The sequence below is a fragment of the Brachyhypopomus gauderio genome, chromosome 13 (assembly GCF_052324685.1).
Source record: "Brachyhypopomus gauderio isolate BG-103 chromosome 13, BGAUD_0.2, whole genome shotgun sequence".
Taxonomy (NCBI): Eukaryota; Metazoa; Chordata; class Actinopteri; order Gymnotiformes; family Hypopomidae; genus Brachyhypopomus; species Brachyhypopomus gauderio.
In genome coordinates, this window is record NC_135223.1 from 16,892,115 (window position 1) to 16,914,862 (window position 22,748).

At 42.9% G+C, this 22,748-nt stretch overlaps 1 protein-coding gene across 2 annotated transcripts in view; it reads right to left on the minus strand.

The window, feature by feature from the left end:
- Positions 1 to 22,748, minus strand: part of kcnh2b (potassium voltage-gated channel, subfamily H (eag-related), member 2b) — a 153,562-nt gene that overhangs the window by 43,806 nt on the left and 87,008 nt on the right. For both annotated transcript variants that reach the window (XM_076971323.1, XM_076971324.1), the window contains exons 3-5: positions 18,052 to 18,210; positions 17,359 to 17,895; positions 16,622 to 16,833 (exon numbers count right to left, since the gene is read on the minus strand). In XM_076971323.1, coding sequence (XP_076827438.1) covers positions 16,622 to 16,833; positions 17,359 to 17,895; positions 18,052 to 18,210 — 908 coding nt within the window. The remainder of the gene's footprint in view (positions 1 to 16,621; positions 16,834 to 17,358; positions 17,896 to 18,051; positions 18,211 to 22,748) is intronic.

Sequence of the window (22,748 nt, forward strand, 5' to 3'; positions counted from 1 at the left end):
CTGTTATCCATCTTCATAGATGTTTTTTTCCGTCGTTGCCTAATGCAACAGTGAAGTTGTGTGATCTGTTTGAGATTATGTAGACGTGCTTGACTGGTGGGACTGGTATGTTTTTAAGAAACAGTCGTGCTGCCATCTACATAGCAGGTGGTCCAGTTTAACAAAACGAATCTACAGTAATCAAACAGTTTCATAACCAGACCACAGAAACAGACACAGTGCTCCAAAACACACCCAGGAAGGAAACAAGGCAATAACCGGTCAAAGTGTAAAGCACTTTGAGTTGCATGTATGTATGAAAAGTGCTATACAAACAGTCACATCCAGCTCTGCCCTCCATCCCGGTCTCGTGTCGTCTGCCCCGCCATGTCTTTCCTGTTACCCTGGTTTCCCTTCTGTTTGTCACATCCCTGTCCAAGTGTTTCCACCTGCAGTCATTGTGCTGGTGATGTTCCCTGTTCTCCCCAGTGCTAGTCCTGCTCTGTGTTCAGTAGCCTGTACCCCCCCCCCCTTCGCTTCTCCCGTGTGCTGGTCTGGTTAGTTCTGTTTTGTCTTCTTTGTTTTAGTTTCCGTTTCTCTTTGTTGATTTATTTAATTCCCTTTCGTATGTACTCTATGTATACTGTTCACCTCCCTGATTCTCGTGTGCGTTTCCCACGATTGTGTATTTCTCCCTGTCTGTTTGTTCCCTTGGAGGTTTGGTTTACATTGGTGTGCTTCTCTCTCGTCTAGATTCATGTGTTTTTGTCTGCGTCTTCTCGGATCATGTGTTTAAAATTTGCATGTATGTAGTCTTGGTTCGATTGGTAGTTTAGTCCTGTTTCTACTTTATGTAAGCTTTACGTCTCTGGTTATCGTGTTTGTTACGTGTGTGTTTTAGTCTGTTTGTTATTCGGTGTTGCAGCTCTGTTTGGTTGACATTTGATGCCTGTGTGTATTGGTTGTTATGTTCGTGCACATCCCTGTCCTGTTTAGTTTGTGTTCTTTCTCTGTTCAGGTATTCGTATGTTCTCATTAGTTTACTTACTTCCTTACCTATTTACTTTCCTTTGTTTAGTGCGTTGCCTCCTTTATTTAATAAAATATTTAAATACTTGCATCCGAGTCATACCCAGCCCCCTGAATCATTACACAAAGATTATTATTAGTAATAGTATTATTGTAACAATATTATTTGGAGGATTTAGAAAAAAAATGCAGAATATATGTAAATAATACAATATAAAAAAAACGAGGCACGTCTTGGAGTTCTGTGCTCTCACCACTTGCCCTTCTTTTGGCTCATTAGGTCTTTGCACATATATTTGAAGTCAGTAAGAGGGATTTCAAGCTCTTTCAAGGTGATTTGCTGTCTTCCAAACATTCAGAGGCATTGCTTTGAATCCCTAACTCAAACTCTGCCTTTAAATTCTATATGCTGTTTACTTGACTGCAAACTATGGTTAGAAATCTTTAAACATGTATCATTCCCTGCCTCCCCCTTTCGTTTGAACTTTTGCCTGAGAGAAGGCGTGTGGTGGCTATATTTTTGCTGATCCTAGAATGCTAGAACTGTGCTCTTCTGGACTGATACTGATATTAACAGTCCTGGGATCTTTTGAAGCCACTCCTCTGACTTAGAGGCCTCAGCTACACGTGGCTCATCACCACCAGGACAGCCCTGGTGTTAACCATCCACATCTCCTCTCTGAGTTACTGCTTTTTCACCAGCTTCTTGTATTCCTTCACTGAGATGCCAGTATCACTTGGTTACCACCAATGGTTGAAACTGTCACATATAAAATATCTGTTTCTAAAACTCTGGAAGTGTCTAAACATTCTGTATCTGAAAGATTGCTCGAATTGGAGTCTAATTACTGTGTGTGAGGAGGAGGATTCATTCTGGTGTCAGTGAGGTCCTGGAGCCAGAGGCAATAGAAGCAGGCAGCGTCTGCTTTCAGACCCCCCCTTATACATCATTCAGTCAGGATGCACAGAGCAGCAGGCAGAGGGCTCTGTGGACCTCTGGCCGGACTGTGTCCTCCATCACACCACCGCCAGCTTCATAATTAGCCCTTGAGAGAGTGTTGGCACCCAGGAAGTACTCAGCACCTCCCACGATGCCCAGGTGTCCAGCTCCAGGTTTAAGACTAAACCCTTTCCGACGCAGAGGTCAATGACCTCGGAAAGTGTGCAATTGCAACATACGTTCATCCGGAGTCAGAAGACGTGCCTTTGAAGTGCTGCAGCGTGTCCTTCAGGGGCCGGGCGAGAGAGTGCGTGGTCCTTGTTAAAGCGAGGTGATAGAGGGTTTGTCCCGTAGGGCTTCATTCTCTGAGACATAACCCCAACACCTACACGCACTACACTTTTATACACAGCAGCAATTACTGCAGGGTTACCATCAATACACCACCTCCCACAGCAATTCAGCACACTGATACACGTCATGTTTCACACACACACACACACACACACACACACACACACACACACACACACACACACACACACACACACACACACACACACACACACAGCAGAGCAGGTGAAGGCGGTGCTGAGTGAGGGAGTGAGCGGGTGTGAAGCAGAGGGCTTTTCAGAGCTGCACACGGAGGTGCTCATTACTGTAATGATGAGACCTGGGACAACAGCTAAATCATCACAAATTAAAAATCACTACACTGCTTTCATAACCAAGTTATGGTCACGTGATCAGTGAACCCAGGATGTAATTTAACTGTAGCCAGTTAGAGATGAAGACCTCTGCAGACGTTTGTGTATTGTTACAGAGGTAATGTTTAAGGAACTGCAGAACAGGTGTGACTGCTGACCACAGTGGACCGGAAAGCGAACTCTAATATGCAGTGACTGTTTTTCTTCTTTTAATCAAAATGTGGAAGGCGTGAGGTGCTTGGCACTACTGCTTCCCGACACTTTAATGCTGGGACCAGAACTGTTAAGCTCTGTAATTCTTCCTGTACCTGGATGGGGTGGATAATAGGACATTTACAGAACTTCCTGTCAGCCCTTCTTTGTTTCTGTGTTTCATTGCATGAGTCTGCATGAGTCTATTACCCAGCTACCCACTACCTTGGCACAAGAGTGCTGCTATTGGCTGGGCCAGTGGTCACATGAGCACTGACCTCGCCCCTACAGTGATGATTACTAAGGGTGTTGTGTTGCCAGTGACGTTAATATCTTTGTATGATTTATTAACTCAAAAACGAAGGTCAATGATTCAGGAAGTTCATCAGATTATACCCGATGTATATCCAATGCATATTCCATGAACATTCTACAATTAAATCATAACTAATATGAAATTTTGATACTTGCCTAAAAAACATTTTTTTTGTAAACACAGAAGTGTTTTTGGTAGTATATTGGCTGTATCTCAAAGTTGTATAAATATTTTAAGGGAGATAAAATGTAAAACTAGGCATTACGTATAAAACAAAAATGCTTAGGTTCACAGTGTTTACATAAAAGCAGTACAGACCATAGAAACTTAAAGAAATGCACCCTGGTGTTGTTTAATGCTTTTAGACCAAAGGCAGGCAAACAATGATTGTGTTTGATCTAATAAATACATTAACTTAATGGACTTCTTGTTTGTATAGTCAGAGTGCCTGGTCTGTTCAAAGAGAAATTTAGAGCTACATTAAGAATATTTTCTCAAAAAATGGCAGAAAAAATAGAACACAGTTGAATGTTACAAGATTAGGGCATACTTTACCCAACCATATAAGGTAAAATACAATAAAACAACAGATCTTCAAAAAGAGACTCTGTAATAATGTTCTATCCAACTTATTATAAATTCCTGTTTATGTTGAGGAAATAAATTCTGATCTGATGTGTCAGTGGGTTTTAAAGTCCAAATCATTTTGAAAAAATTATCTTTTTACAAACGCATTTAGCCAATTTTTCAGAGAAAATGGAAACATTTACTGAAACCTTCTGGCAGTACAAACTAGTCTAATATTATGTCATTGTTCACACACGTCTGTGTGTGTGTGTGTGTGTGTGTCCTTATGTGTGTGCGTGTCTCTGTGTGTATCTCTTTTGTATATCATTCATTTGAAGTGTATTTTTAATAATCCAAATCCTCTTAACACAGTGTGAGTCCGGTAGCAGAGCTTCAAGTCGGTACCTTGTGCACTTAAACATAACCGGGTCCAACTTAATAAAATTGAGTCATGATCCTCCTGTAATCAAGTTGCCCTTCCAAAACCTGGCATGTTTCTGCTAATCAAAGCTGAAAAGATGTCCTGCCATCTGAACTGTTTCCAAATTTAGTTGATCTCCAGAGAGGATTAAGGAAGCCACAAACTATCAAACTAAATGGGAAATGAGGTGATCATTACACCTCCTGACTGTCTGTCCCATCAGTGTCTACAGCATATCAAAGATCCCGTTGCTTAATAAAATGAACTGCTGGGCTGATGGTTTTGAATGGTCAGGTGAGGATTTCATTTTGTCTGCTGAGGCAATTATGCCTCCAAAGAAAGATCCTTGACCATCATTGATTTTATTGATATTTTCTGTTCAAACTCAGAAATTTATTCTGGGCGTGGTCTTTGTGAGTCATTCAGAAAGTGAGTAAATCTCCTAACGACATTCCTGTCTCTGAATAGATAATAAATTGAAATACATTTTTTAAAATGAAGAAATTTTCAGCCAAAATATGAAGAGGTCCTAAACAAAGGTTAAAAGATGGACAACTCTGCTGATATATAACACTGTGAATATCTACTGTATAAAGAAGAGTTAATTGCTGCTGTCTCTGCTCCATTTGCATACACACACTCACACACGCACGTAAACGCGTGCTCAGCAAAGCCAAGGTCACAGAGCTGTCCGAACAGCAGGTTGGGAACTAATGACATCCTGCAATACGACACGGAAAAAATGACCTTACACAAGACCCCTGTTAAAGTGTGTGCAGCAGATAAGAGTCATTTACACCTCCACTATCACCGCATGATATGTTTAAATTAGGAACAGGTTCTAAAACCAATTATGTATACTGGAATGTAATGAATATCGTGAATCATATATTTAGAAATCAAGACATAAGTGGTGTCACTGAGATGTGGAGAGTGAGAACTCCTAATTAAACCTGCTAATATCCATAGGGTCTAGGCTGGGTTAAAGTGCCACTGAAGCATCATACTGCTCTCTGAATCTAATCAAACTTTTACTACACAATTTCATTTATGGCACCTTTTGGTGTCTTTTTTAATCATTAAAATTATATCATGTCCTTAAATGACTTTGGTCATACATTCTGTTTTTAATTGGAGCTGCTATTAAATTAGACATCAGTATAACTTCATTACATTCACGATGTGATTGGGACCCCCTGGAGATGAAGTGTCCTCTCACAGGTGCCATATGAGCGTCCATCTACATCATGAAGGACTGTTCTCTGGTTTCTGTCTAGATGAATCAGAGAGGTCCTAGCCCGTCGGGGACTGGGGAGAGTGGTGCTGGAGTGAGAGGAAGCCACTGTTCCAGCTGTTGCTTTCGTTTTGTTTCCACTGTGTCCTGAAAACAGATGGCTCCTCCACACCCCACATGACTCTGCCCCACTTACACCTCAAAGAGCTGAGGTAGGCAATTCTGTGCCACGTTCTTGTAATACCAAAGACTGTGCTAATGCATCTTCATGAGCACTCACATACACACACACACACACACACACACACACTTTGCAATGTACCGAATATGTCCTTTTTTCTATGGACCACGTGCACGTGCATGTAGCATGTTTCAAAATAGACCCGGTGTTCAACGCCCTGGCTCAGGATGCGAAATGCAACACCTGCCATTCCAGCCCTGAGTGATGGAGGCTTTAGAGGCCCGTAGCATCTGCTCACACACCTCTTGTTCTGACAGAAACACAACCATCATGGTGAGAGAGGGAAGAGTCACGGGCGGGGCCGACATGAGGCAGTCTGGGTGGCGGCGTTTAAAATCCCTCCACATCACTCACGGGCCTTATCTCGCACAAAAGAGCACCTGCGTCAGACAGCCACGTCGTTTTGACTCTACCTGCCCAGATCAATCTCGGAGGCGTCAGGAGTGGGTGGGGGGGTCAGGTGTGGCCCGCGGCCCGCCATCCAGCCCCGCGCGGATGACGCTGCTGCAGCTCAAGGTGAGGGAAAGGACAGCTCTGTCATTCTTCAGCTCCTGCTCCCCAGAGCCACGACGCTGGAGCTGGAAGCGCGGACCCCGATAAGACACTCCTCCGAGATGGATGACTCCCATCTCCTCTACGAGCTGATGGATAAGGGCGCCAGAACGGGGGCGTGCTCGCCTCCTGACGCACCGCAGCAAAGGTCAGCGCTGCTGCCAGGGGACTAGAGAGGGAAGCCAGTTCTGTTTAATGTACGGTAACGTCTTTAACGTGTCAGTGGCTCACTACGGGTCCAGACCGCAGGCAGCACCAAAGCGGGGTCACCTCACGCCCGCGCCTGCTCAGGTTATCCCAGCGGCTGATCTGAATTGGGCCCACTCAGCAGAAGTGTTCGGTGGAGAGCGCGGCAGGCCGACGGCTTCGCTGGAAGATACCCTGCGGAGATGGCGCTCGCGACAATCGCTCATCCCGTGGCCGGCCGGCGGGATGACTCACCGTCGTCATTAGTGCCAAGGCGCGTCCCCGAGGACGGCGGAGGTAATCTAGTTAGCGGCGGCGCGACAATGCATCACATGGCAGCTCACGCAGGCACCCTTAATTAATAAGCACCCCGTGCATTCATCACACACCCCAAATTAGCCCCCTTAGTTGGGACCACACACTCTAGGGACTTGGCTAAACAAATATCCAGTGAAAAGGCACTGTGTGTTTATGCATGTTGGAAATCATGCAGTAATGCTGCATGAAGCCGTAAACCACAATCGGCGAAGGTAACGGGTTGACTCCCGAGAACGTGTCCTCAGCGGCTGTCCCTGAGGAAGGCCTGCTGTCCCAGAGACGCGAGTCTCCCGGGCTGCTCCGCTCCACAGAGCTCTGCCTGCCGCTTCTCTGTAGCTGGAAATAACTTTTCGTGACGCTTCACAAAGGCAGAGACTGCCTCACGCTGTGAGCCTGTGAGGGTTTCAAGCGGCTGCTCTTTAAACCAAAGCGTTCCCTTTCGCAGCTTTGCGCAGGAGGCCATCACGACCCCCGCAACCCCACCGGAGAGTCTGCAGCGGGCGCGAAGCCATCAGCCGATCTCCTCACTGGACGCGGGTTCTCCAAAGAGGGGCTGTGACAGGGACTCCCGAACCCTAATTAGTGGAGGTCTGATGCAGAGCCAGGGGTCATGTGTCCTGCGGTTAAGGTGCAATCGCCACCCTCAGCTGTATCTTGGTGGCTAAGCACAAGGAGATATTACTGGACAACAGTCAGACAACGAAAGGTCCACAAGGCAAGTGAATGAGCAAAGCTGTGATCTGAGCAGCGCTCCATCAGAAGACCTAAAGCCCAGACAGAGTGATACAGTGTCTGCTTTTTGTCTGTATTCTACTTGCGTTTAAAAGCATTGCCTTTGGATATTTGAAAACCGCTGATTAGGCAGTGCCACTTAGACTGAATAAATGTGTCACTATGTGATTGTTCATGATATACTGTGACACCCAATCAGCAAGCATTACATTCTAGAAACCCAAATTACAGGATGATTTACATCGCCCACAGCAAAGTGCTCACATGTAATGCATTGAAATTAGCAGGGCGGCAAAGTAACGTGACTGCCAAACCCAGCAGAGGAGCCTGTGTGAGTCAGTGAGAGGCACCTAGTGTTAGCAGCGGCTCTCCCGTGCTCCAGCAAGGCTGAGCTGACATGGCTGCCCATTCATGGTTTTCATGGTTCAGTGCTGCCACCCAAATCCATCAGCTCCATCAAATCCATGGGCTCAGCTCAGCCGTTTGAGGGCTGGTCAGACGAGGACGGACAGGAGGGAGGGAGAGAGGGAGGGAGAGGGAAGCAAGGGCAAATATTACCCAATCAACCCCGGACTAAACATGTCTGGCTGGACACAGATGAAACCAAAGCGAAAGAAATGACAGGAGGAGGTGAAACGTGCCAAGGGGTCATGAAGACTGTGCTGGGCTACACGTTTAATAAGATGGACGTTTGATACAGCACAGGTACACAACTTCTTCAAAGGACGCCTTCACCGTCTCCATGGATGTGTCAGAGCAGCACCGCCCACAGCCGTTAGGGGTGTGTGCTGCGTAAAATCCTCAGGACTTGATTAGCTCCACACGCAGCTGCAGAAGAAGCACGAAGGCACTCGTTCCTGACGGCTCTATTTCTGTCCTGCGGACTCAGCGACGGGAACGCTTCACCGGGGAGGCCCTGCAGGCAGTCGCCATGACGCCACACGCCACCCTCTAGTCACATGGCCATGATGCATCGCTCCATCTCAACATGCAGTTTGTGCATGAAGGCAAACAAATAGCTTACACACAGATATGAGCTCAAAAAGAGGACGCTTTCATCCCCAGGATCAGTAAAGCTTTACCCATGTGGCACATACTTTCATTACATAATTCAGTTATATAATTCCATGTCATTACAAATGTAATAATATCCAGTCGTAGTTATTCTTGAACACAGACCCTGTGCTCAGCATTGTGGTAAAGCTTTCATATCCATCTTTACTTGTTCACAGGTTTGCAACATGTTCCCTGGGGAGCAACGAAAGATCTTCTGCAAGCGGTTTCTGGCTGTTACTACAAAAGAATCCCATTAGATCACTAATGGTACAATTCTCCACATTAAAGCTGTTCCATGGAAAACTGACCTTTATTATTATGTATTACCTCACCCTCCCTGCAGGTGATAATGTGTCTCCATGCACAGTCACACACAAACAAATGTTAACCGCTTCAAACACTAACACTTATTTTCATTTCCAAACAGATTCACGTGTACCCCTACCGAATATTCCTAGTAATATTAGCAAGAAATGCAGTTTAGGAAAGCTGCATTGCCAGATAACAAAATCACATAACCATTACCAACATGTCAACAAAATCACATGATTGTTATCAACTAGCATCACAACAAAATTACAGCAATTACCAATCACAGATCATTACTAACATGACAGCAAAATCACATGATCATTACCAACATGATAACAAACATGTCATAAATATGTGTGTGTGTGTGTGTATTTATTTGTTTATTTTTACATAATTTGGGCTTCAAGCTCATAAAACCCACGAAAACAGGATTTAAAAAAATTTGAATTGCTATTTTTAAAGCAAACCAGTGAACATATTTTCAGGCGCATGTGCCCGCCTGCGTGTGTATGCAAGTGCATGTATGCGCGCATGTCTTTGCATTCCTCTAGTGTGACATGTGGATCTAGGCCTTTGGGCTTTTTTCTCAGTCTGCTTGGCTGACATTGAGAACATATGGTCCCGGTAAAACAGGGAAGCCATGCGTGCGGCCACCACTCGCACAAGCAGCCATGGAGCAGAAACAGCAAGAACATATCAACGCCTACCACCCCACCCCCCACACACAACCCTTGACATGGGCAGATGGTATGGACCACGAACTACTAAAGAGTCTGCCGCTTTTTTCAGCACAGGATTTCAGTTCTGCTTACCACAGAAACTAAGTGCTGATTAAAATGGTCTCTTTAAGAGAGTAGGACAAGAACCAAACCTAGGACTAAATTATCAGTAGCTGCTTCTGAATAGCAGCTGGTTTAAATGAAGATGGCTGTCTCTGCATCATCGGTGAAGTGACCCATAAATCTCCTGATAGGAAGTGTCAAAGGAGGGTCTAATCTCTCTCAGCATATGAAACTTGATAGAAATGGAAAATAAAGAAAACTTCAAAATCTACAATAAAAAAATATTAGGAGGTTTGAGGAACTTTTGTATTCTGCCAGCTATAAAGGGCAGACATGTCATTCAAAGTATAAAAGATCAGAGTTCAGAGTTGCAGTCCTCTGATCCTGGTCCTGTGTGGATTATCAGGCTTTGCTAAAGTCAACATATGAAGCACTGGAGTGAATTCCCTGTGATATTACATTTTGCTGGTTCATGAGTCTTACGATGTCATCTGGAGAAATGAGGTATCATTAACAGTGATCCACAGCATAAGAATGGCGTGCTTGCTTGCTTTTATTAAGCAAAGCTTAATGGGAAGTGGGCGAGAGAGGGGGTGTGTAAAATGGATGTGTCAAAGTAAAAGTCTTAGGCCTAGGACATTCATGGAGAATGGAATGATATTAGAATGTAAATGTACTGCTAAAAAGCACCTTTCATAAAAGCATGTACAGTCACTGTACAACAGAATCAGCAACAGCAGAAGAATGATAAAAAGAAAGAAAAAACAAGAATTTTGGGGGGGAAATGGATGGTGTGTGTGTGTGTGTGTGTGTGTGTGTGTGTGTGTGTGTGCGCGCGTGTGCACGCATGTGTCCTATAAGTGTCACAAGAAAGACTTTGTGAAAAGCTCTGTGATTGTGTGATATTAGCTTCAGTTGTATGAGTCTCTTGGTATTTGCTGTGCCATTTACACTGGCAGACAGATGTTGGGTGGAGCGGTGACAGAAGTGCAGTCTGGGTAAATTACACCATCACCCAGGGCCTACCCCCCCCAGACACGCCCGCCAAGAACATGGCCCGTGGCTCGGTGTGCTGGTGCACACTCTGCCGGCCGGCGCCGTGTGTGAGCGGTGGCTGCGTGCGGCGGGGTTGGTGCACCTCCACGTGCCCGTGTTCACTTCAGTGCTTGCAGAGATGAGCCTGTCGGGCTCCCGTGCTCGGAGCGCTGCGGTGATGGATTAGGCCGGCAAGGCCGCTGAGCCCGAGCACTGGCAGAAATCATTACCAGTGGATGTCAAAACTATACGGCCAATTAGCTCAGCCAGAGGAAGGGATGTTTCCCCTATACCATCAACTCTGGGGCTGGGATGTACAGCACTGATTTACTTACAACTGCTGTTCTATGTACATTGTGGGTGACAAACTGTAGGCGCATGGTAAGATGAATGTAGGTGTAACAGAGACGGATTGAGCATGTGAGCACGAAAGCGTCAGTAGTTAATCAGGCTTCTTTTCTGAACCCCACTCAGGCATACCATAATCACTCTTCCTAATCCGAGTTTAGAACAAAGTCCTAAAAGTCAGCTATTGGCATTTATGTTTAGTTGGGCAATATTAAAAAGAATGTACCAAAGGATGTTTGTTCATTCATTTGCTTGTTTGTTTGTGTGGGGTAAAATAATAGGACAAACTGAAGCTTGGTCGTCAGATGAGTCAGACATGTTAGTGATGCACCCCAAATCGATGATGCTTAGAGCAAGGCCCAATAGAAGGGCCAGTTATGAGGGCAAAGTGCCAGACCAGCCCCTACTCACTGAGATTAATGGCACTGATGATGCCAAAATGGGTCACCCATATGTGTGTGTGTGCGTGTGCATGAGTGTGTGTGTTGGTGGAGGGCGTAGGAGGGAGGGACTGAAGTTGAGGTGGGCCAGGCACACGATGGTGCACATCCTCCGCTTTAACTTTGATCTGTCTGTCAGCGTGAACGTCAGCAGCAATGACGTAGGAGCACAAACTCTCTCTGAGAAGCTGCACGCACACACACACACACACACACACACACACACACACACACACACACACACACACACACACACACACACACACACACACACACACATATACAATATGCATGCAAATCACAAAGCTCAGGTTTCAGGCTAGAAACAGCAGGGAATAGTAATCAGCTGTATGAAAAGCATCCCTGCACACATGTAAATCAGGGCCTGGGGCGAGAGAGGCAGCATGCAGGACAGAGAGAAGTGAGCCGGAGGGGAAGGGCAGACGCTGGTAAAGCACAGGTCCCACTGTAGAGGGCATAGGGGACTCTGGAAGTGCCCTTGTTCATGTGTAGCAGAAAACCACACACAGGCTTTTAGCACAGGAAAAATATTATGAAGTTTATCATTCTTTACCGCACTAGTTCCTCACCTTAGTGCTTCAGGAACCCGTTACCTTGGACCAAAGCACCACTTCAAATATGTCAGGGCGGGCTGTACCCTGAGCCCCTGAGGGCTCTAATCACTCAGACCTCCACCCAGCTGTCTTGACACTTTGACCTGCATCAATCAAATCCACCTATAGCCGGAGCATGCTGGGCAGGCAACGCGTCCTGCTGACCATCTCAAGGACACCCATATAGTCTCTTTAAGTTCTACATATGCGGAGGAAGAGTGGGCGTGCGGGTCCTGTTGCTGATTAAAGGTGTTTCCGTATGACATGACAGCCTTGCAGATGCCAGGGCCGAGATTGGCTGATGCCAAGGCCAAGCTCAAGGCCACTGCCTCTCGGGCCACTCTGGATGAAGCACTCGGGTCTATAAAGCGCACACTCTCTGACTGACATACACAGATCATGATAATTACATAGATAATAGAGATCATGACTCGGAAAAGCAATGAAGCAGGAAATGACCATGTGAGAGAGCTGAGTATGAGCAGAGGAGAGAGCTTCTCTCGCTGCAGACGTCTACGTGTTAGATGTTCCATGTGCATGTGTAGACAGCAGGTGCCAAAGCACCTTAACCAAAGAGTGTGTGTCATCCTTCTGCATCCTTCTCTAATGCCACTGGCTGAATGGCATTTGCATGACTGGCAGCAGAAGTGCCTCTTTGTGCTTCGCTTCTAGAATGCAAATTCGTTTAAAGTATAAATAAAATATAATATGAATATGAAATAAACAATAACTTCATATCTTGCTCATTAAACAAATCATTAAATCTGAAACTCCAAACATAACACCAGTGGTCTCACATTTTTGTTTATATATGAAATCTTCGATCCAGGATCTTTAATTGCTTGAAAGTTTGACTTACAGGTGGTCTGAAAGAAAAAATCCCTCTGCTTTAAAAACATCGGAACACAGACCCCTTTAGAACTCTTACCTAAACAGAATAATTAACATGAGTCATTTATTTTAAATAGACGTGCTGCACACTTTGTATAAATTATTTATCACCAGACCCTACAGGCCTACACAGAGAGGTGTTAAATCTTTAATCTGAGGTTTTATGTGATCAGGGAGGATCTGACTTTGGCATGTCCACAAAGTGAACTTTGACATGAGCGCGGTTTCCTTTCTGGTTTGATCTCCTGACTGTGCTTGGTTCCTAGTACTAGTGGATGAGCATGCACTGCTAATAGTTACATATTGTTGATTCTATAAAAGAATGTTAAAGCCATAGTATTCCCATACAAACTACCGGTACACAGACTATGAAGAAAGCCCCATATAATCAGTTAAACCAAAAATAAAATGCATCGTCAAGTGTTCACTGCTGTTACATTTTTACCACAACAGAGATCTTTCCTTCCTACAGTGTTGGACCAGGGAAAGTGGGAAAGATAGTCCAGAGAGGGAGACCTTTCATTGGAAGTACTCAAATGCACAGCAAGAAGACGCGGTGTTATTCACTTTATAATGTTTCCAGTGATCATGAAGGTGTGTGTGAAGCTAAACACCAAGCTCCACATGCATATTCTATTTCTTGCAAAAATAGTGAATAATTGACATAAATCACAAGTTAGCATGTTTCTAGAAGAACATCAATAGTTACTTCCCATTAGGAGCATACATTATGCATACAAAATGCTCTCATTTAATATCATTTCAGAGCACATCACCAGGAGTCTATGTTTTAACTATTATTGCACTCTTAAATAACATAAATAACATAAATTATGAATATTAAAGGAGCAATAGGTCATTTTACCCCTGTGATTCTTCATCACATAAAGAAACAGCCATTATACTGACACCTTGTGGCCTGTACTGTTCAGATGTTCCGCAATAAATCTGTACTAAACGTTTTAAACATTGCCAGCTCCATGTTGGGGGACCTAGTTCAACTGAGAACTAATTTATTCTGCTTTATTTCTTCACTCTTTTTATTTTTTCACTTTACATTTTTAATCTGAATGTTTTTTAATTGCAACACTTATTTTAGTTACTAGTTTATTTAGATCTCTATTTGTAATTTGCGTGGTTTAATAAATAGTTTTACATATATTTTTTAAATCACTAGATTTATTTATCTATGTAGCAACTATTCTTTGTGGAGCCCTTTGAATTGTCATTGTGTATTACTATAAAAGTGCTAAATTGACTCTGGGTCTGTGTGCATTTGCATCTGTGTGCAATTGTGTGTGTGTGCGTGTGTTTGTGTGTGTGGGTAAATATATATGTGTATGTGTGTGTGGGTGTAAGAGCGTGTGTGGGTGTGTTTCTGTGATAAAAATATCCCACCATGAATTAAAGGTACAGCTGGTGTCTTCTCCATGGGCATTGTGACCTGCCTACTTTTCGGCACCTGAACTACACTGTCTTTTGAATGGGTACCAGGGTAAAAAAAATACACAAACGCAAACAAAATAACCCAGACACGTACACAGCCACCTCCCCCACCTCCCCACACTCTCACAAACCCATGAGTGAATGTTACTCTACTGATTCATCCACAGCAGAGTGTATTGTGTTCTGCACAGCATCTTATACAGCAGTCTGGTACATCTGCAGGGTAGGAAAGCCCCCTGTCTTCACCTGAATAAAACACACTGTGCAGAATGTGTTGAACAGCCGAAACTCCCAATGAGCCGTCCAACCCAGAAAAAGAAAGCTTAAAGAAAAGACACACACACCAATACACTCAAAAACTAGAAACCATGCAGAATAATGTGCAAATATATCTGACACTCACTGTGGCAATAATTAGTGAATTCCTCCTTATTTGAGTCTGCTGTGGAAAATCATGGAAAGAAATCACGCTTTTATTATGACATCAGAGTGCAAACCTGGTCTGAGCATCCAGTAAAGCTTGATCAGATAGATCCAAACCATCACCTACATCAGAGAGTCCTACATCATCATGACAACCATGCCCTTCCCCATTGGGAGATGCAAGAGATACTAGAGAAGTTGTAGCCACGCCCCCGTGTCAAAGGGGGCACAGGTGCTAGCAGGTGCTCAAGTGTAATTTTTGCAGTTCAATAGTTACTCATCATCACACAGTGTACGCACATATAACACGCCATAAAACACTTAGACACGCTCTCCAGGGCTGTGTGTACATCAAGCATCTCAGAGGACAGGACCAGAGGTCAGCTCCTTGCTGTCTTCACTGGTATTTATTGCGATATGAAAGTGAAAGAAAGATCCGGCACTTTAATCTGGGAGGTGACTGATGTATGTGAATGCTAGTCTCCGTGAAATGCAGTGGAAAGGGACCTGCCAGGCTGTGTCACTTATTCTCTTATTAGGAAATTGCTGCTATTTCTAACCAGGGACAGATGACTTTTTAAACTATTTTATAGATTTCTGAAATATTACATGCTATACATCGCAAGCACAAATAAGAAGAAAGATATCTCAATTCTTTGAACACATCCAATGTAAAGAAATGCATTTTGCCCAGTACTTTCCAAAAATATCTTTCAGACACATGACTGTCACATCACAAACCACTGAGCAGCTGGCAGCAAGAATCTTTTACCATAGTGTAGAGGTCCTGCAGGCTCATTTATCATTACTTAACGTCATCAATCTCTCTCTTCATTTCTGCAGAGCAGTACTGGGAGCGCAGGTCAGCCATATAGCATGGAGGTGCGTTAGTTTAACCTGAGTACACCCAGCAAGGTGCACGAGGCTCCCACTATTGTCAATGTCATTATTCTCATTATTGTCACTAATGTATGTTGTCAAGTGCATGACTTTATGATTTTGGAGAGAGGGTCAGAGGCTCTACAATCTACAATGCAACTTCGATAACACAATCATTATGCAGTTGCAAAAAAAACCCCAAAACAAATTAAAAACAGACTTTTCACACTTCATGCTCTGTATAATTACCTCTTAAATGAATAACGCATGTTCTCACTTGGCCAGTGTGTTATCACCTTCCTAATCACCATGCTACTGAAAAAGAGAAGTGTTGATGCTAATTTAACCCAAGAAGATGAACAGCAAGAAATGAAAAGATGGCTTTGCACAGTATTCGCCAAAGCCAGGATCCCCCGTTGCCCCCGCTGCTGGACCATAGCTGCTGCCATAGTGACGAAACAGGAGTTCTGGAGTCTCGCCATTCTAAGAGTTAATCGCCAAGGAAACATATGTGCCATTCAAGCATCTGCAGTGATTCATACCCATAGCAGCCATCAGATCATTCAGTATTAAATGCCCATAAAAACGCAGACTCATGAAAAACATATGGGACTGTACCTATCAGACTTAGTTGTACACCATGGACCCAAATGCTAGAAGTATGAAGAAAAATGTTAGGAGTCAAAATGCTGAAGCTTATGAACCTCTAAATTTGCTAAAAATCTTAATGGTGGAACCAGCCAAAAATGAGATCAGCACAATTTCACACAGTCAGCATGTCATGCTGTTCAATCAATGCAATCTCTCTTGTCCAGAACTTCCTTTCAAATCAAAAAATGCAAGCTTAAATTTGACTATACTCAAAACAACACAAAAGGTCCAGACAGGTAATGTGCAAATTTGTCTTCAAACCATTAGGAAGAAGGTCCACTCTTGGACATTCAAAATAGCACTGTATAACTGCACTGTACTCTGCCTTACCTGCGTGACCTTTTCTGTGACGTTGTGTGTGCGATCCATGAGTTTGCAGGGAGCAATGATGTCCATCTCGCCAGGGGGGAGTGCAATGAGGGGGTCCGGCTTGAAGTCAACGAAGTTGAGGGTGATCTGGGGGATCTTACTGATGGTGCGGTAACGCATGAGGTCTGAGTCGGAGGTAGAGTTCAGGATGCTGGACTTGTTGTTCACAGCACCTGTAAAGGAGCACAGCTGGGTTACAGGGTGGAGAGACCAGTGCCACTGATACTTTACACTGACACTGACACTGATACAATAGTGCCCACAATACTTTAAGCAACGTCTGGGATGGCATGATATTGCTAAAATGTTTTTATAATAATAATAATAATAATAATAATAATAATAATAATTATTATTATTATTATTATTATTATTATTATTATTATTATTATTATTATTATGTTTTTCAGCAGTAAACTGAAGGGACATTTGTTTATGAGGTAGTACTATGCTTTGGTAAGATCCAAAATATAAAAATATACCTTTAATGACATTGCCTTTTTATGAGTTGATAAAAGCATGTTTTTGTCACTTTGATCTTGCCACTTCACTAGGTGTCCTCTCTGAACTGCCTGCCTGGTGTTGTGTGTTGTACTGAGGTCAGGACGGCGTGCCTGGGTGGTCCACTCTAAGCTGCCTGCCTGGTGTTGTGCAATGTACTGAGGTCAGGGCGGCGCGGTCCTCTCTGGCTGGCTCACCCGTGCTGCTGCTGGAGACACGAGTGCTGTGCTTGCGCTCCCACTCGGGCCTCATGGACTCGATGTCGTCCACTGAAGAGGCACGCCGCATGCTGTGGAAGCTCTCCCGCGAGCGGCTGGGCGTCAGGCTGCAGTTGGACACCGAGGCATCCATGTTCAGCCTGTGGGGCCGCGGGGAGGACTGACCCGGGGGCGGAGCCGGGGCAGGCGGAGGGCCTGGGGGGGAGGGTGTGAACTCGACGCCCAGCAGGGTGCGCCTGTCCTCCAGCCACAGTGAGGACGAAGGGGTTTCCACAGCGGCGGTGGTGGTTGTGGTGGTGGTGGTGGTGGTGGCGGTGGCGGGGCGGACCTGCTCATGCTCTCTGAGGGACAGAAGCTCAGTCAGGGCCAGTGACTCGTGACTGCTACTGACCTGGGGAGCAGCAGTGCCACGCAAAGCCACAACATGCCCAGTCTCAGGGTCCTCCTGAAGAGAGGACTGGCTGGCTGTGTGTGACTTCAGAAGAGGCAGACGTAGGCGGAGACGCCATGATCGATCTGAAAGTGAGAGAGAGAGAGAGAGAGAGAGAGAGAGAGAGAGAGAGAGAGAGAGAGAGAGAGAGAGAGAGAGATGAAGAGATATAGACCCCAAGGATGAGTCAGTGAGCCAGTGGAAAATCAAAAGTGTGAGGGTGAGAATGGGAGGAGGATTACTCATGGGTCGCCAAGAGAGAGGCAGTCGGTGGTTGAGTTGCAGGGTGGGGTTGTTTGGTGTGTCGTCAGTCGTGACTTCAAAGTTCAGGATGAACATGATAACCACACCATCTTCATTCTTGACCGGCACCACATCCACCATGCATGGGAAGCACGCACCTGGGGAGGATTACAGGATAAAAAATATATGATAAAAATATTTTATTATAAATCTAATTTTTTATATAGTAATTTAATCACACAATATTTCAAGTAACCAATTAAAACCATCGCTCATTAACTACTTCTGGTTCGGGTTAAGGAAGGCATCATGATCTTCTGCATATATGATGGTCCTGATGTCATGTACAGGTTACAGTCTTCACTCCTCTAGAACATTAAAATCTGCACCCTTCCCAGTACACCTGTCACCATTTCTTCAGACTACGTTTTCAATTATCCTCCTACCAATCTGGTTCATTCTAATTCTCATCTATTGGTCCCATCTATTTGACTCCCTGTGCACTGGAACACCGCTGTGTGTATTACTCATTGTCTCAAGTCTTGTTGCGTACGTGTTAGTGTGTACCGAAGTTATTGTTTTTGTTACTGTGTTTCTTTCATCTCTGGATTGGACTTATTTTTAGTTACTATTTATTAGTATTATTCCTCATTCAAAATGTTACATTAAGTATGTTCAGATTCAACATTTATTGGGAACAGCAAAGTCCATGAAACATAATTGTTTTTTAGTCTGTCCTCCAATCTACATTAGGAAAGACACTTTACTTGGTGTTATCTTTGACATCACATGATAATGCTTATCATAAGCTATCTTGTACTGCATATTCATATATTGCAAACACAGCTGACACTCCACACCACACTTCACTCTGTATCACTCTACGCCAAATTTGTCAAACTCAAGGCCCATCATTTGATGTGGCCTGTGAGAGCTTAAAAGGTGTATGATTGTCTTCAAATAAAAGTCTATGCTGCTTTAACCCTTATGCCCTCCTCTGGCATTTTTTTCAATTATTTTTTTTCATTTAATTATCATTTTGACTATGTTGCAGCAAGTGGTATGAATTTTTGCAGAAAATCTACTTTTTTATAAAATTTTTGAAATCTAATATATTTTACTCTTACACGTCATTCATACTTGCTCGATGCATTTTGCTCCCTCTGGACACCTTCGTGGCAAAAATGTACACACACTAAAAAACTGCTCTTAAATCATAATACATCAATATTTTTTTTGCTTTTTTTTTCATAAATCACTTAATCAATTTCAGACCTACTCAAAACTACCAAACATGAAATACTTTTCAGGAATTTAACCCTTTAAATGACAGTTAAATTATTTGAATTATTGCAATAAAAAAAAAAAAAAAATTGATTATTTTCCATAAAACAAACAGTAGACAGATGGGGCATTGGTGGTAATTAGAGTCTTAGATATGGCAAAGATTAGTAACAAAATTGTTTTGATTGCATTATTATTTTTTATGTAGTGCCAGATTTCATATTTTGCACCCTTTGGACACCTTTGTGGCAAAAATGTACATGCACAAAATCAGCAATAAAATCCTCATGTCAACATTTTTTTTTTTGCTTTTTTTTCATAAATCACTTAATCTACTTCAGCCCTGATCAAAATGATCAAATATTCAATCATTTCCAGAATTTTAACCTTTTAAATGACAGTTTAATTACATGAATGATTAATTATTTGTTTAAAAAACCCACAAAAATTGAATTATTTTCCATATAATAAATACTAGATGGATGGGACATTGGTGGAAATTAGAGTCTTGGATATATCAAAGATTAGCAAAAAAATAGATTTTATTGCATTATCAATTTTTATGTAGTGCCACATATTCCCTCTGAACACCTTCGTGGCCAAAAATGCCCCATTGACTTCCATTGAAACCACGTTTTTTGATCTCACTGCAGTTACAGTATAAAACCATGCATTTTGAAATGTCAGTATTTCATTTTGAAGAAAAGTAGTGAAATTTGACATTTTTACTATATTCCATTGGATTCAGCCATTTTTCCATTTTAGGCTGATGAATGAAATTCTTGTAATTTTGCCAGTTATATTATGGAGTCATGTGACTAACAGGGAAACCCCAAGTGTGTGTGTGTGTGTGTGTGTGTGTGTGTGTGTGTGTGTGTGTGTGTGTGTGTGTGTGTGTGTGTGTTCAGTTTAGAAAGAAAGAAGGAATTGAAGAAAGAAAGAACACTTTTGTTGTAATTGTTATTGCTGTCACAAATGTACAATGGAATTAGAACTCTGAATTTCACTATAACCCCTAACCATAACACAACAATACACACATATGGAACAAGAGGCAGCCATGTAAGGTGCCTGGAGAGCCTTTGCTCAAGGACCCATAGTGGTCCTAATGAGGGTGGGGTACAGATGGGGGCTGACTTCTCTAACCTCTGGACCAACTTTGAGTTTAGCTACTAAAAGTTTAGTTTAGTTAATTTCAAGCAGACCAGCAGGCACTGCAGCATGTGACCTGGTGCTCTCTACAAATACACATGTTACACTTGGTGCAGGTGGTAGAGGACCTCTTCTTTAGGCCTGTGCACAACCAGCACACACCTCTCTTTCTGGTGGCAGTAGTGCCAATGGCTATATCAGTTGTTTCTGTATGAGAAGCAACAGGGGCCTGCAAATCCATCACCATGGCAGCAGCAGCTGCTGTACGTGGAGGGTGCCGTCTCCGCGCAATCTCTGAGGACACCATAGATTTCCCCAGCTCCTCTAAGAACAGCCTCCGTCTGTATGTTCTTTTCTGGTTCCACGAGGGATCCACAGAAGTGAAGGTGCTACGCACTCAATCACTGTCATTAAGCACTAGCTAATTTAGCTGAGTAGCTAACTTCAAATGGCAAATGCAAATGAGGGAGATATTGTGTCATACCTAATTGAAAAGCCTTTTTCAAGACTACTGTTCAACAAAAAACTCACAATAATTCAGCGAGGTAGGCAAACTCCACCTATAAGTCTGAATTAGAAAAGAAAACATTATGTACGTACTTTCTATCGGAGGAACTATGAGAGGGAAAACTATGAAAGGGAATGGGTCTTTCTATGAGAAAGGCATCGAACATTTTCAGGCAAAGGAGCGGAAGATGGACTTTATCTTCAAATAGGCCTAGATTTGTTGATCGTTTCGGAATGCATTTCTCAGAAAATTAAGCTATGATAAACAGGAAAATGTTGTGCTTTTTGTCTATGCCACTTTTTTTCATTTTTATTACTGTTCATGGGTTATTTGTATTTTGAAATCCATACTGTGATTTACAGTATGATTTATGTGGTTTATTGAACAATAATGAAATGTGTGTAGGGGGCGGGGGTGTTGTGTAGCAGAAGGAGTACTCGGTGAACGCACAGTACGGCACTGCTTAAATGGGATTTTATATGAGTTAAATATGAGTTTTATATGGATGAGTTAAATTGATTTTTTTATGAGGTATTGTGTCTGAATACCTAGCTAGCTACATTTATATAAACAGCGACTACCAAGTGAAAAGTATGTGATTTTGTCACAGATAAGCTAAATGACACAATATGTCTCAAAATGTTTCAACAAAAAAGGCAAAATATAACCTGGTAAGAGACTTCGTTTGTGTTAGCTAGCTACATATAAAGAGCTTCACTACTTAAGTCCCATTCAACGTGGAGATACTATATAACACAACTTTTGTTTCTGGATAAAAATCTACAGATTAAAATCCCTGCTAAAAAATTTCATTCATAAATTTGTTTAAGCCCACTTCCGTGCTGGATTTGCAGTTTTTCTGAATTCGCAGCACGTTTCCAAAATGTAGCATATGCGTTGTCATTTTGTAACATAGCTCCTCCTTTGCTCAGATTAATGTAATCCAAGTTAGGATTACATTAATCTGACATTACAACAGAAATTAATACATGTTCATGTCAATTGTCATGTATTGACATGTTCATGTCAAGTCAATTGCCTTGACTTTCCCACGCATAGCTCTTAGTGTGTGTAGTCAGACTGTTAAACCAGGGTAAACCAGCCAAATCTAACCTATAGCTAGCTAATGTTAGCCAATAACTCTAATGTAAACGTAATCAATATGTAAAAAATGCACACATTATCCAGAAAAAAATGGAAGGTACCTGGAATATATAGAAATATTATTTTCCACACAAAAACATTTTAAAAACATTGCGTTTGCTCTGTTTTGCTTATCCCATCCCTGGGAGCTTTGCTGGGTTTTCAAACTTTTCTATTTTTGCCTATAATTCTGTCTGTTTTTGGGTTGCGCTTTTGGTTATATATTAAAACTCTGGTCTTACCAAACATGCTCGGTCTGACAGACTGTTTACAAACACACACACACACACACATGCACAGATGCAATCACACACTCGTTCTCATTCTCTCGCTCTTGCTTTCTTTCTTTCTCCTATCCCAATTAATTCTTCGTATATATATAAATTATGAAATCAATAACCATATACAGCAAACCTCCATTCTCCAATGAACCCTTGTATTTATTTACATTGTATAGCTAGACTCTCTTGTAAGTATTTCACTGTTACCATAAGAATTACAAAAGCATCCATTTTAAGGTTATAGAGCACCACAAAGTAATTAAACCTTCACAAAAACGTTGTACCCACCAAACTAATCCCTTCTTATCCATGCAGTCTGCTGCTTTTC